This window comes from Alnus glutinosa, chromosome 7 (assembly GCF_958979055.1).
Source record: "Alnus glutinosa chromosome 7, dhAlnGlut1.1, whole genome shotgun sequence".
Taxonomy (NCBI): Eukaryota; Viridiplantae; Streptophyta; class Magnoliopsida; order Fagales; family Betulaceae; genus Alnus; species Alnus glutinosa.
Genome location: NC_084892.1, coordinates 453,121 through 469,478, shown reverse-complemented (window position 1 = coordinate 469,478; position 16,358 = coordinate 453,121). Strand labels below are relative to the sequence as shown.

General features: G+C 35.5%; 2 protein-coding genes across 3 annotated transcripts; both read left to right on the top strand.

Annotated features, from left to right (window-relative positions):
• The first annotated feature begins 4,215 nt into the window (after positions 1-4,215).
• LOC133872481 (uncharacterized) lies at positions 4,216-6,059 on the top strand. 2 transcript variants are annotated; one of them, XM_062309990.1, is made up of 2 exons: positions 4,216-5,723; positions 5,851-6,059. In XM_062309990.1, the coding sequence occupies exons 1-2, from the start codon at positions 4,368-4,370 to the stop codon at positions 5,926-5,928; spliced, it is 1,434 nt and encodes a 477-aa protein (XP_062165974.1). In that variant the 5' UTR covers positions 4,216-4,367; the 3' UTR covers positions 5,929-6,059. The 2 variants fall into 2 exon arrangements, with proteins under 2 accessions (XP_062165974.1, XP_062165975.1); XM_062309991.1 differs by lacking the exon at positions 5,851-6,059 and having other exon boundaries at positions 4,216-5,340; positions 5,517-5,756.
• Positions 6,060-14,285: 8,226 nt separating this feature from the next.
• Positions 14,286-16,145, top strand: LOC133872560 (uncharacterized). The gene has a single exon (XM_062310121.1). It carries the CDS (start codon positions 14,286-14,288, stop codon positions 16,143-16,145), a length of 1,860 nt encoding a protein of 619 aa, XP_062166105.1.
• The last annotated feature ends 213 nt before the right edge of the window (positions 16,146-16,358 follow it).

Genomic DNA, 16,358 nt, shown 5'->3' with positions numbered 1-16,358 from the left:
TGCCCACCACGCATCCAGAAGTGTTCTGTTATGGAAGGCGATTTCCTGCTGTTGTTTGGGCAACTGAGTACGCGTCTGTTGAAGGAGGAATTGGAGTTAATAGCTATGGTAGCCCAGCGGGTTTGGTTCTAGAGGAATCGATTTGTTTTTGAAGGAAAGTGTGAGCACCCCACCTATTTGTTGAAAAGTGCTACTGAAGGTCTTGCGGATTATCGGGCAACTTTGGTTCCTAGGGCAATGGATGATCCGGTTTTTGCTTCTCCGACAGTTGCTACATGGGCTCCTCCGTCTCCTATGGTAATCAAGCTGAATTGGGATTTTGCTGTTAATCGCGGGAAGCAACTTATTGGGGTGGGGGTTGTCACTCGTGATTTTAAGGGGAAGGTGGTTGGCTCAATGTGCTCCTCACAGAAATATATTTCGGACCCCACTATTGCTGAAGCTTATGGGGCACGAGCAGCAGCTGAGTTTGGGCGATTTCTAGGCATTCGAAATGTGATTCTAGAGGGAGATGCCCTTGCTGTGGTGCAGGCTTTGTGTCGGCCTGATGATGATGCTAGTAGATATGGCATTTTAATTGAGGATGCTAGAAGGCTCCTTAAGACTTTTCAGGTTTGGGATGTTAGGCATGTTAGAAGAGACGGAAACAAAGTGGCTCATAACCTTGCTAAAGTTGCTGTTTTACAACAGCAACACAAAGTTTGGTTGGACTCTTACACGACATGTTTGTCGGGACTTGTAGATTCTGAAATTATGGTTGTTTGATTTTTAATGAAATCACAAGATCCCTTCAAAAAAAAAAAAAAAGCATGAGGGATATTTGCCAGCCACTAGCTCTCTACCATCAACCATGTTTGCCCCATGCCCATGCAAGCAATTCCGTACAAACGAGATGCTCCCCAGCATGGCCGGCTCTACCATAGAAAAAATTAGGCGGTCGTCTAAGGCTCCCAATTAATAAATATTACTAAGATTTAAAATATATATATATATATATATATATATATATTAAGGCTGAATTATAGTTAATATTCTTTAATTAAGGCCCCTTAATTATAATAATAAGTAATTAGAAAGGCATTAATATCATTTAATTCTCCAACATTCAATTCTTGAAATAAGTCTTAAAAAAATTGATAACATTAAATAAGAGAGTCAAATAATGTTAAATACATTCTTAAATAAAACTCATTTCCTAACTTTAAACATTCTATTATTGAAAATAATAAAAAGAATGAAAATAATAATAATATTCACTTATGTTGTGGGAAGAGTTTTTTTGAGTCTTGTGATGAACATTGAACTACTAAAATTTCAATCAGAATGTAAATGGACAACAATAAATTTTGATCTCAAGTGCTAATTAGATCATTTGTAATTTTGCATCCAAAAAAGTGAAAAAAAAAAAATTAAAAAAAATAATACTAAAATAAATACTATTTAATTAAAATTTTATAATTAAAAAAAGCCTCACTTTGATTTGTCGCCTTAGGCCTCAAAATGCATTAAGTTGGCCTGCTTCTTAGCCAGATAATGACCTGTGGCTCAGGTAGTTACCAACTTACAATCCTATTTATAATGATAAATGGTAGAGCTCATTCTAGCGTCTTTCTAGTATCTTTCTGAATGACATAGATTTCATAAAAAAATATATGTATCTCAAAATGTTGAATGATCATTTGCAATCACATTATGGCCCTTGCTCAATGGAGAGTCCACATCGTGGAACTCCTTCCAACTTGAAAAAGGCCAAGTGACCAATTCGGGCATACACTCCTCAAATTAAAGTCTAAAACATTAAATGTAAGGGGTGGGGTGGAAGTATCTCCTAAATGCTTTGAAACTGTAAAAGAAAAAAGTTTATCAGAATATTTATATATAAATTGGGTGAAAGAAAATTTCTTCAATTCAAGTTATTTAACTTTTATATATATATAGAACATATGATTATTTACATGAATTTTAAAAATACTAGTAAAAATTAATTACATACTTAAAAATAGACACCTATTTAATAGAATGAATTTGATAAAATTTTTTTAAACCCAATTTAATTAAGACATGATTACAATTGCTCGTGATAAGCAAATGAGACATGTTATATATCTTCTAATTGGTTCTTCTCTTATCCTCTCACAGTTAGGGTTTATGTGTGAGATTCAAATAGGCTTTAGAAATTTAATGGTAATTTAAAAAAGTGAGATAAAGGAAAGAATGACCATAGAAGAAATGAATGGTTTTTATAAGCAAATAGATAAATAGGTAATAAAGTAAAGAGAGCATTTTGACGATGAGAAGGAGAATATATAGTTGTGGCCGACGGAGACATACACTCGCCACCACAAAAAGAAGAGCAAAAAGCTTCAATCATCTTTTGCAGAGTGTGATGGATGGGTGGGCAAAAGCTTCACGGGTGGTCGGCCACGTACTTAAAGGTTTGATAAGCTAATAATCAATTAATCCTTTCCCTTTACTTTGCTTTTGGGAAGTGTGAATGTTTGGAATTTTAGGCACCTGCAAATTATTTAGAATTGCAAGAAACCTCAATCGACCTTCTGCCATGGACACCTATCGCCTTGGCAAACAACAAATAGAGGTGTTTAAATAGGAGGGGTAAAATAGTTAAACCATTGCTTTGTTAATTATGAACATCTAGTATTGGATTCCACGTGTAAATCACAAAAAGAACACAATCACGTGCCTTACTTCTACTTCAAATCATTTTTGTTCTTCGGAGTGGATTTCAATAGCCATCCCTAATGGTGTAGCACCCTTAAAAAGGAGTGGGTGATCCAATCCATGTATTATAAATACAGCGATATATATAAATATATAAAGAAAAGGAGATCATCGATCGGGAAGCATTAATTAATGGCGAATGAGAAGAGCAAGATCCTGATATTTGATTTTGGGGAACTGGGTCCAAACATTTTAATGCATTTTTTAAAGTTGTTATGATGCTTACTATAAATCCTTTAAAATGGATGAAATATGTAGTCTTGCATAAAAGTATTTTCCTTTAAATTTTTTTGAGCAGTAAAAAATTAATTTGAGATTTTAGTTAAAGCATTTTGAACTTGATGTTCTTAATCATCCAAAATTATAAAATTTGTCTTCTATTACGAAATTATGTTAGAGATTGATAAAGACAAAAATAATCAAATGTATATCATCTTATTGAATGATTGATTCATCTTGTTTTGACTCTTCCGGTATCTATAGCAACTATTAAATGAGCATTTTGAAAAACAAAACTTTGTAACAAGACAGAGAATATGTTTCTTGCAAATAATTTAGCCGTCTATTTTAAAAAAGAAATTGCCGAAAACTTCAATTTAGATTTCACACTCTGTTTTTGTATTTTTATTTCTTTTTGTTTTCATGCCTAAATGTTACTTTACTAATATATCAATTTTGACACATTTATGTAGATATATATACTTATGCGTACATTCTTGTATTTAGTATAACCCACAACCATCTGAGTTCTAGTTTGAAACGGACAATGTTCGTTTGTAAAGGTGATCTATATAGAAGAATTAAGGCTGGAGATTCTGGAGCCACAGTGGTGAGAGATGAACCACTGGATTGGACCCATTACAACGCAAAGTCCAACAATTTTGTTACAAATTTAGGTAATTAAGTGGGATGTTTTTAGAGACCCTATATGTAACCAAATCTTGGTGCTTATTATGAATATGAGAAGGTTTTTTTCTTCTTAGAAAGGCAATTCTAGAAAATGCATTTTCACATGTACCCTGAAGATGAATCACATTTCCAAGATCCTGATGCTACAATTCATTCATTTATAACGTGCTGTGGATGGCAGGACTTTTTAGTTATGTTTTGGGTCGTTCCATATCTGGGATTTATTACATCAATAATGAATATATGTAATGTATAGTCCAAGACATGCCAAAGAACTATATATATATATCAAGCAATTATTTGGATCTCTCTCTCTCTCTTAGACATTTTTTTTCTTTTGACCGACATGTTTCGTGTTCAGACCTATTTGGATCTCTCTCTCTCTCTCTCTCTCTCTCTCTCTCTCTCAGACATTTTTTTCTTTTGACCGACATGTTTCCTGTTCAGAAGTCCACAACATAGAAAAAAGCAAAAGATTCGCATTTTTAGGTAGTCTTTTGCTTTTCTTTTTTTTCTCCTTAAATTAAGTTGCTTGGCCTGGCACAAATTAAAGCAGTGACATTGGAGCAAAGCAAAATATATTTGGCGTTTTTCCTGCTATCACAACTCTCAAAAAGCTGCCATAAATTAAATCCTACCACATAATTTGAACTCCCTCCTCCACCCACCCACTTACCTGATACCTCTCCCTTGCATGTTTGCACGTGTAAAAGTGAGAGATGGAGATGGAACTTTTTCTAAGTGAAATCTTGAGAACAAGAACGTTCTGCCACATGCCTCAGCATCGATTGAAGATCGTAGAAGAGCTGAAAAATGACGGCAAGGAGAAAGTTGTTTGTGTGGAGTGCAACAAACCGGTCATACTGGTTCTCGCTTTCAAATGCACGGCCTGCCCATTCTTCTGTCATGTGTCATGCTTCGGAGAAACTGAGCGATTCAAGTCAACATTTCTTTTTCATTTCGGTAGTAGGCATGATGAGTTGATGTTGACAGAAGAGCAGAAAATTGATGGCGAGGAGGGAGTTGTTTGTGTGGTGTGCAAGGAGAAAGTAGAGGCGGGTCCCAGATACAAATGCTCCGCCTCTGAATGCAACTTCCAGCTTCACAAATTATGCGCCCAGCTGCCCCGGGAGATGCACCACCGCTCGCACCCAAATCACATCCTTATTCTTCAGTGGCCAATGCGAGATTCCAGTAATAGTAATTGTAACGCTTGCGGTAACAGGTGCGGTGAACGCCTCTTTTACAAGTGCGAGGAGTGCGATTTTATAATTGACATCACATGTGCTACCGACACGCACCTCAATAATATTGACGACTACCAACACATATTCGTTCCCATCTTTAAGAAGATCCACTTCACTTGTCAAGCTTGTGGTCAGGAAGGCATGGACTTCGCCTCCTCATGCACCATCTGTGAACTCTTGATTCACTCCAGATGTGTTGGATTTCCACGCACTATGATAATTTCAAGACACGATCACGCCCTCTCTCTTATTTATTCCCTTCATCATCAAGTCAAGGACTTTAACAACGTATTTTGTAAATTATGTGGTCAAAAGGTGAATACACAATATGCAGCCTTTTCTTGTCAGGAATGTGATTTTGTAGCACATTTGTACTGTGCAAAAGCATGTAGAAGCGAGTCGCTGCCTGAAAATTCTGTAGATGTTGTGGAGAAGATCAACCCAGGTGAGATACAACAGTATTTTATCCATCCACATAATTTAATTCTTAGCCATGATCAAGAACTCCTGCATGATAAGCTGTGTGATGGTTGTATGCATTTTATAATCTCGGTCCCGTTCTACAACTGTACGCAATGTAACTTTTTTCTTCACACTACATGCGCTCAACTACCAAAACAGAAGAAACACATACTTCATCAACACACGCTCGCCCTCCTCTCATGTGCACCTTATGCTGGTGGATTATTCTCTTGCAATGCTTGCGGCCGTCTTCGTCATGGATTCACCTATAGATGTGACACGTGCCATTTTGATATGGATGTTCAATGTTGTTCAGTTCCAAAAACCTTGGGACATGAAGGTCACCAACACTCACTCTTCCTTCCCGTAAGTTCTTATAAAAATTGCAGTGTATGTGATCACGAATACCAGTTTTCCAACATTAGGGGGATATTTGTATGCACTGCTTGTGATTTCGCCTTGGATTTTAAATGTGCAACACTTCCGCTTGTAGCTAGGCACAGATACGATGAACACCTTCTTGTACTCACCTACGCTGCTAAAGACAATTCCGAAGAACATTATTGTCTGATTTGTGAAGAAGAAAGGGATCCAAAGCACTGGTTTTATTATTGTGCAACATGTGACTTTCCTGCTCATCCCCAATGCGTTTTAGAAAAATATTCACACATCAAGTTTGGAAGTACTTTCACATATAAAGGTCACCAACACCCTATCACCTTTGTTCGAAAGACTCGGTGCTCGCCTCCATGTGATGCCTGTGGCAAGACTTTCGATGGTATGGCCCTACAATGCTCCCAATGCAAGTTGAACGTCCACTACTTGAAATCCTGTTTTGATAAATTAATTGATTAAGTGCTACATACGTCCGTAACATTGCTTGGTCGTATGAGTAAGTTTGGTTGTAGAGTTGTCGAGTCCATTAAGTTGCGGTTTATTGGGTCCAATAAAGCTAAGCAATTGTGATTGCATCAGCTATCGTACGTTTTGTTTATAGTTTGGAGTTCATTTCGGTCGGGAGTTTATATTGAAGTCTAATTAGAACTATTATGAGTATTTATTGTGTTGAATTAGTCTTTTATTTCTATTGTTATTGTAATGTTTATTTCAAGAGTTAATAAAATCATCGGCCATTATTTTCCACACATATATAGGAATCAACCTATATCACTAAATTTTAGGAAGAAGTAATAATTACTAATGGGATAAAAAAAAATACACACAAAAAAGAAAAAAACTATTTATACGGATCAATCTTAAAGCAAATAAAGAACTAAATACTATACTTTGGATCAAAATTTAATTGCCCCACCAATACATATATACTATCCAATGCATGCAGAAATGTGCTGCATGTAAGGCAGCTGATGGCCGTTGAACATTTCGTTGAGAAACTCAAATTCCTCCAAGAGATATGAATGAAACTTGTAGTAATCAGAACCTCCTGCTGATAATTGTCTGCTTCAAAACAGGATACACTTGATACAGTTTTTCTTGCCCCAAAATCATGTGCAAGCATGCATATCATTTGATTTCTTCTGTTTCTTCTTTTTCCCTGTTTCTAACCTTTCATCTAAACGTTTTGAATGCTGTGCACGAATCTCTAGTAACTTCGATTTTGCATCTCGAAAAAGTGCATCAGACCTTGAAGCCTTCAGTTGCTAAAACATCAAATTGGAAATCAGCCCGTCATTTATTTGTTTTTCTTTCACTTATATTTTCGGCCAAGCAGCTCATTTTGAATTCAATAGGCAAGAGACAATGAACAAATACACGAACCTTTAGATGTTCCATAGCTGCAAGATTGAAACCAAGTCTATCTTTTTCCTGACAGAAATTCAACCATCAGCTTGTCAATGATACATCTCAAGTTGCTCTGTTTTTCTTGTCATATCATAGATAATAATACCAAATCAATATATATATATACACTTAAACACTAACAAGGCAAGATCCAAGGGCTAGCATCATATATGCGAGACCAATTCAAAATCAACTTGTCTCATCCATACGCCGTTTGATATGCAACAACGAGTCTTGATCGAGGGAGATTAGACACAGATTTGATGAGATCAAATTTAACACAGATCAGCACAACATTGCCATGATGCACATAGTACAGGAGTTTGTTTCTTTAGTGATGGTAAACCATTCATATATTCACTCTTCTCTTCTAGCTGTAATAATATTAATATTTATTGCACAAAAGAAAGAAATCTGTCTGGACATTCAGATTAGTAAAGTAATGGTTTTGGTTTTAGTAGCCATGCTGGACTAGGGCATGATAAGAAGAAACACTTGTTTACGCGCGGTGGATTTCCTAGGAAATTCACTTCTGGTTTCATTTTTACTTCCTTCCGCTACTATAGTAATGCCCTACGGACTAACGACTACAAATTAGAACTTAATGAATACATTTTTTTTTTAAAAAAAGTTTTTATTATTTATAGTTTTATAATTTTATAATTTTTAATTAGGCAAGGGACGTGTCAATTTTTTAAGGCTGGTGACGGGAACTTCCATCAATTTTTGAACGAAAATATCATCTTCATCTTTAGCCATAAAGGAGATACCATCTATGGTAAGAAATGAAGCATAAGGGAAAAATAAAAATAAAAAATAAAGTTTTAAACCGCATTTAGTCAAAGGTATTTAACCCTATTTTTTATTTTTTATTTAAGCTTCTTTTTTTTAAAAAAAAAAAAATAGCTATTTTCTTTTGTTTTTATACTTTACCGGTCAAAAAAAGTAACTGTCATACACGTACCTGACTTGATTTCCATCCAAAGTGACAGACAACAAGGACAAATGGTATTTTTTTGCCAATATGAAATAGATTGGTGGGGTCTATCGCCAATTTTTGAACAGCAAAATGCAAACGGGTTTATACTTTAGAGGATAAAATATAATTTCTCCATTTTTTTTAAAAAAATTTTACAAAACACTTCCAAAATTTTCACAAACCAATTTTAATTTCTTTTTAAATGTGACTTCCGCCAAATTATTTATCAACTTTCACCTTTTTCAAAACCCATAACACCTCTCAAAATCTTACCAAACAGGGCTTTTATTATTTTTTTTTTGAATGAAAACTTTTATAAACCAACAACCAAGCATTACACTCCAGATCATTATCGAACCATTACTGAGCTACCCTAGATCAATGTCGAGCCACTCTCGGACCACTGTTGCGCCACCACCAAGCCATCCACAGACCACCATTGATAGGGGCAGAGCTAGCATTTGCGATTTTTTTTTTTTTGGGGGGGGGGGGGAGGGAGCAAAATTCAAAAAAAAACAAAAAAAAAACAAAAATTTGGGGGGCAAAACCCAAAAAAAAAAAAAAAAAAAACTATGGGTAAAATTTTAATTTTTTTTTAGGAAAATCATGGGGGCTTTGGGGGGGGTGCAAGCCCTTATGTACCTCCGTCACTGACCACTAAACCACCCCCGAACCACCACCAAGCTACCGTCGAACCATCACCAGACCACCAATGGGCTTCCGCTAGACCAATTCTTAAACTCAAATTATTAACAGATTATTCAAAACAAACTCCAAAAATCTTCTTAAAACCAAAACATTTCTCAAAAATAGAAAGCGCAAAAACATTTTAAAAAAATATTCAGAGATTGACAATTCAAATTCTATCTACCTTTTATTTTATGTACGTATTTAGAGTGAATGAAAGTTTGTGACTTAAGCATCGAGTAAATAGTTATCTTGAAACAGGATTAATTAAGAAATTATCCTATCATTTGATCATCCAATACATGTACATGGTGACTAAATACATATATTATAGATGATATATACTTACACAAAAGATGCCATCCCCAAGTTGAGATGCATGATTAAATATGAATAGTGCCAGTGAACATATATAGCTCATATATATATGGCTTCCATTTTCTTCAAATACAATCACTACTTCAATCTCCTTTCTTTGTCTTTTTCTTTTCTTTTTTTTTTCTTTTTTTTTTTAATATACCAAGGACTGTACAATAGTTACCTCTAAATCAAATTAAGGGTGCGTTTAGGATAATTGTGATTTTGTAGATAAAAAGTACGATTTTAAAGCAAATCGCAGAAAATGATTTGTTTGGAAATTGCGTTTTTAAAAAGCTGCGATTTGAAAATGCAAAAAACTAATTTTTCAAATTGCAAACAAGGGGGTCGATGCTTTTTTGAAAACACGAAATTTTGAAGTCTAATCTACAATTTTGTCAGACACTTAACTGTGTTTTTAAAAATCACTTTTTCAAATCGTACAATTTAAAATCACACTTTTTAAATTCACAAATGCAAATGGACTCCAAGACAAGGCCTCTCAGGAGAATGCCTAGAACAGGATGTAGCGGTTGCAGATATAATATCGAAGTGATCAATTCAACAAACCCACAAAAGGAATGAACACCGTCTCATATATGCCAGGCCATCCGACAAGAAGCTATTAATGTCACAACAGAAAAACAAAAACAATCCATTGATTTCTAAACAAAAGAAAGAAACTAAATTGAACTTCTTTTTATCGTTGGATATACATCGAGTATGAAGCATGGACTATTAATCTGTTAATCTGATATGAAAAGTGATCATCTATATATATATATATATATGGAAGTCAAAAAGGCTGAATGAGTTTGTAAACTAAACTAGTCCAGTCACATATACATCAACGAGTATCGATCTAAGATGGAAGACAATGGAAAATATATTTGAGTTCGAGAAATTTGGCAACATACAACAGAATAATAAAAGATAATATAATGCAATTGACAAATAAATATAAAGCGGAATATAAATAAAGATACAGAATTATAGAAACGGATCTTCTCCATTTCATTTGACACGAAGAGGAGCCGGTTATAGGTAAATATGAGGGGCAAAATTGTCTCAAATTTAATATAACTGTGTCGTTTGAATAGAAGCAACTGTAATTAGTGTCGTTTAGCGTGTTAAACGGTGTCTCTAATCTAGAGTCTCAAGACTCTCAACCTTATATTTAGTAACGCTTCAAAAGCGACACTATTCAAGAGTTACTAAACATTTTTTTTTTTTTTGGGTAGTGGAAGTTGCTTGGCACAAAGGGGTGGAATTCCGCAAATGTAATCTTTTGCTTTTTCCTCAATGAAGTTGCTTGGCACAAATGGGTGGAATTCGGCAAGTGCAAGTCTTTTGCTTTTTTCACAATGATGTTGCTTGGCACAAAGGGGTGGAATTTCGCAAATGCAAATCTTTTGTTTTTTTCCCAATGAAGTTGCTTGGCACAAAGGGTTGGAATTTGGCAAATGCAACTCTTTTTCTTTGTTCCCAATGAAGTCGCTTGGCACAAAGGGGTGGAATTTCGCAAATGAAAATCTTTTTTTTTTTTTTTTTTTCTTTTTTTATGAAGAAAACTTTTATAAACCAACAACCAAGCATTACACTCCAAACCATCATCGGACCACTACCGAACCACCCCAGACCAATCTCGAACCACTCCCGAACCATTGTCGTGCCACCACCAAGCCATCCACAGACCACAATTGACAGGGGCAGAGCTAGCATTTGGGATTTGGGTGGGCAAATTGAAAAAATAAATAAATAAATAAACAAAACAAAACAAAACAAAAATTTAGGGGCAAAACCAAAAAAAAAAAAAAAAAAAAATTATGGGTAAAATTTTTATTTTTATTTTTATTTTTTTTAGGAAAAACATAAGGCTTGGAGGAGGGGGGGAGGGGAAGCCCTTATGTACCTCCATCGCTGAACACTGAGCCATCCCTAGGCAACACCGGACCACCACTGAGTCACCCTTAAACCACCACCAAGCCACCGTCGAACCATCACCGAACCACCAATGGGCCTCCGCCAGATCAATGCCGGAACTCAAATTATCAGCAGAAAACATTTTTCTGAAAAATAATTTCTTTGAAAATATTTTTTAACAAAAATCATTTTACGTCGAAACAAACAAGTTTTAAGGTGGATTGTGAAGCTTAAAAACATTGACGACTAGTATCCACTTCATGCCCAAATCATGGTTTCGCCAATTGTTTTGCTGGTATAATCAAAGGGCTTAAAATTTCATTTTTTTCATGATACAGGAATCAAGCTAGTAAACTTTTATAAAACTATTTTCATTTCTTTTCTCTTCTTTTGTAAGTAACTAATTTCATTTCTCAAATTCTGGAAACTCTTCTTAAAATTAGTTAAATAAATTAACAGACTATTCAAAACAAACTCCAAAAATCTTCTTAAACCCATAACATTTCTCAAAAATAGAAAGCGCAAAAACATTTTAAAAAAAAATAATCAAAGATTGACTTCACAATTCAAATTCTATCTACCTTTTATTTTATGTACGTATTTAGAGTGAATGAAAGTTTGTGACTTAAGCATCGAGTAAATAGTTATCTTGAAACAGGATTAATTAAGAAATTATCCTATCATTTGATCATCCAATACATGTACATCGTGACTAAATCCATATATTATAGATGATATATACTTACACAAAAGATGCCATCCCCAAGTTGAGATGCATGATTAAATATGAATAGTTCATATATATATGGCTTCCATTTTCTTCAAATACAACCGCTACTTCAATCTCCTTTTTTTTTTTTTAATATACCAAGGACTGTACAATACTTACCTCTTAATCAAATTAAGGGTGCGTTTGAGATAATTGCGATTTTGTAAACGAAAAATACGATTTTAAAGCAAATTGCAGAAAAAGTCACAGACTTTTCAAATCGCAAACAAGGAGATGCTTTTTTGAAAACGTAGAATTTTAAAGGGTAACCTACGATTTTGTCAAATACTTAACTACGTTTTTAAAAATCAATTTTTCAAATCGTACATTTTAAAATCATTATTTTTAAATCGCACTTTTTGAAATCGCAAACGTAAACGGACCCCAAGACAAGGCCGCTTAGGAGAAGGCCTGGAACAGGCTGTAGCGGTTGCAGATATAATATCAGAGTGAGTAATTCAACAAACCCACAAAAGGGATGAACACCGTCTCATATATGCCAGGCCATCCGATAAGAAGCTATTAATGTCACAACAGAAAAAGAAAAACAATCCATTGATGTCTAAACAAAAGAAAGACACTAAATTGAACATCTTTTTATCTTTGGATATACATCGAGTATGAAGCATGGACTATTAATCTGTTAATCTGATATGAAAGTGATCATCTATATATATATATATATATATGGAAGTCAAAAAGGCTGAATGAGTTTGTAAACTAAACTAGTCCAATCACATATATATCAACGAGTATCGATCTAAGATGGAAGACAATGAAAAATATATTTGAGTTCGAGAAATTTGGCAACAGCAGAATAATGAAAGATAATACAATACAATTGACAAATAAATATAAAGCGAAATATAAATAAAGATACAGAATTATAGAAATTGATCTTGTCTATTTCATTTGAAACGGAAAGGAGCCAGTTATAGGCAAATATAAAGGGCAAAATTGTCTCAAATTTAATATAACTGTTTAGTGTCGTTTGAATAGAAGCAACTCTAATTCGTGTCATTTAGCGTGTTAAACGGTGTCTCTAATCTAGATTCTCAACCCTATGTTTAGTAACGCTTCAAAAACGACACTATTCAAGCAATACTAAACATCCGCAAATGCAAATCTTTTGTTTTCTTCCTTATTGAAGTTGCTTGGCACAAAGGGGTGAAATTAATCGCAAATGCAAATCTTTTGTTTTTTTCCCCATGAATTTGCTTGGCACAAAGAGGTGGAATTAATTCACAAATGAAAATCTTTTGCTTTTTGGGGTGGAATTCCGCAAATGCAAATCTTTTGCTCACAAACATCCTCAGAGCCCATCTCACAACCCAGAGCATTCCTAGTGCCTCACCAAAATAGTTTTTTAACTATTTTGGTGAGCCAATTTGATGAAAATCCTGAAAAACCACTCCCAGCAGCCTCACCATTTTAACCAAAAAAAATTGATGACTAAAATTACTAACCAAATTAGATGAGGCATTTTCACTCAACAACCCACTCACCAAATTTTATTTCACCTTTCTCTCTCACATGATTAGCACACTTTTTTCCTTTTTTCTCTCATTTTCTTCTCCCATCTCTCACACGATAATGTCCTTATTTCATGGATATGAATGATTTTTTATAAAAAGATTATATAGAGAAAAAATAAATAAATATGAAAAAATTATTATTTAAATGGAATAGTAAATATTGACTAGTTAAAATGGTGAGGCTGCTGGGGGAATTTTAATAAAGTGGCTCACCAGAATAGAAAAAAGTGATTTTTAGTTATTTTGGTGAGTAAAATTTGGTGAGGCTACTAGGAATGCTCTTATATATACAAAAATATTTTTGATAATTGGTAAGAAATAGAACTATTAATTCGAGAGTTGTCAATATGCATGGCTCACAAGCCACAAACTTTACGGGTATAATATTTTCCTCATAATAAATTAACAAACGCCCGCCACAATATCATGTAAAATTAGAAAGAAAGAAAAAAACGGAGAATGAAAGATACAAGTTGAAAAGAAAATTTTGGATTTGGAAAAAGAAAAAAAGCAGTGAAAATCAGAATATACTTGCACCTCCTCACAAGATATGTCTATATATTAATGTAGCTTACAAGTTTAGAATTTATTTCTTTTTTCTCCTTGAAGTTGCTTGAGGCACAAGGTAGTGGAATTCTGAAAATGCCAATCTTTTGCTTTGTTTCTCCTTAAATTAAGTTACTTGACCGGGCACAAAGCAGTGGAATTGGAGCAAATGCACAATTAATATATTTGGCATTTTCCCCTGCTATCACAACTCTCAAAAACCTGCCATAAATCTTACCTCCTAATTTGACCTCCCTCCTCCACACGACCAAACACCTGCCACCCACCCACTTACCTTTTACCCTTGTTTGCACGTGTATAAGCGAGAGATGGAGATGGAACTTTTTCTAAGAGAGATCTTGAGACGGGATTCGTTCATCCACGGCGAGTATGACCATCCATTGAAGATCTTAGAAGAGCTGAAAAATGACGGCAAAGAGGAAGTTGTTTGTGTGTACTGCAACAAACCGGTCGTACTGGGTCTCGCTTTCAAATGCAAGGTCTGCCCATTCCTCTGTCATGTATCATGCTTCAACGAAACTGAGAATGAGTACTACGGGTCAACATATTATTTTCATTTCGGTGGTAGGCATGATCAGTTGATGTTGACAGAAGAGCTGAAAAATGATGGCAAGGAGGGAGTTGTTTGTGTGGTGTGCAACGAGAAAGTAGAGGCGGGTCCCAGATACAAATGCTCCGCTTCTGAATGTAACTTCCAGCTTCACAAATCATGTGCCCAGCTGCCCCGGGAGATGCACAACCCCTCGCACCCAGACCACATACTCATTCTTCAGTCGCCAATGCTATATTCCGATAAGTATAATTGTAATGCTTGCGGTAAAAGTTGCGGGAAAGGCCTCTTTTACAAGTGCGAGGAGTGCGATTTTATAATTGACATCACATGTGCTACCCGCACGCCAGTTAATAATTCCAACGACTGCCAACACGCATTCGTCCCGTTCTTTAAGAAGATCCACTTCACTTGTGAAGCCTGTGGTCAGGAAGGCACGGACTTTGCCTCCTCATGTACCATCTGCCGACTCTTCATTCATTTCAAATGTGCTGGATTTCCACGCACCATGATAATTTCAAGACACGATCACGCCCTCTCTCTTATTTATTCCCTTCATCATCAAGTCAAGGATTTTAACAACGTATTTTGTAAATTATGTGGTCAAAAGGTGAAGACACAGTATGCAGCCTTCTCTTGTCAGGAATGTGATTTTGTGGCACATTTGTACTGTGCAAAAGCATGTAGACGCGAGTCGCTGCCTGGGAAATCTGTAGATGTTATGGAGAAGATCAACCCAGGTGTGATCCAACAAAATTATATCCATCCACATAATTTAATTCTTTGCCATGATCAAGAACTCCTGCATGATAAGTTGTGTGATGGTTGTATGCATTTTATAATCTCGGCCCCGTTCTACAACTGTACGCAATGCAACTTTTTTCTTCACACTACATGTGCTCAACTACCAAACGAGAAGAAACACATACTTCATCAACACACGCTTGCCCTCGTCTCATGTGCACCTATTGTTGGTGGATTTTTCTCTTGCGATGCTTGCGGCCGTTGGCGTCATGGCTTCACCTATAGATGTGACACATGCGATTTTGATTTGGACGTTAAATGTTGTTCAATTCCAAAAACCCTGGAACATGAAGGTCACCAACACTCACTCTTCCTTCCCGTAAGTTCTTATGAAAATTGCAGTGCATGTGATCATGAATACCAGATTGCCAGCGTTAGGGGGATATTCGTATGTGCTGCTTGTGATTTCGCCTTAGATTTTAAATGTGCAACACTTCCACTCGTAGCTAGGCACAGATATGACGAACACCCCCTTGCACTCACCTATGCTGCTAAAGACGATTCTAAAGAACATTATTGTCTGGTTTGCGAAGAAGAAATGAATTCAAAGCACTGGTTTTATTATTGTGCAACATGTGACTTTCCTGCTCATTCCCAATGCGTTCTAGGAAATTATCCATACATCAAGTTTGAAAGTACTTTCAAAAATGAAGAACTTCACCAACACCCTCTCACCTATGTTCGAAAGACAGAGTACTCGACTCCGTGTGATGCCTGTGGCAAGACTTTCGATGGCATGGCCGTACAATGCTCTCAATGCAAGTTGAACGTCCACTTTCAGTATTCTTGTATGAAAAAATTATTTGAGATTTGATTAAGTGCGACGTCTGTAACATTGCATGGTCGTATGAGCAAGTTTGGTTGTAGAGTTGGTAATTGAGTCCATTAAGTTGCGGTTTATTGGGTCCAATAAAGCTATGCAATTGTGATTGCTTCAGCAATCGTTTAGTTTATCCCTTTCTAAGTTTGGAGTTCATTTGGGTCGGAAATTTATCTTGAAGTCTGATTAGAACAATTATGAGTATTT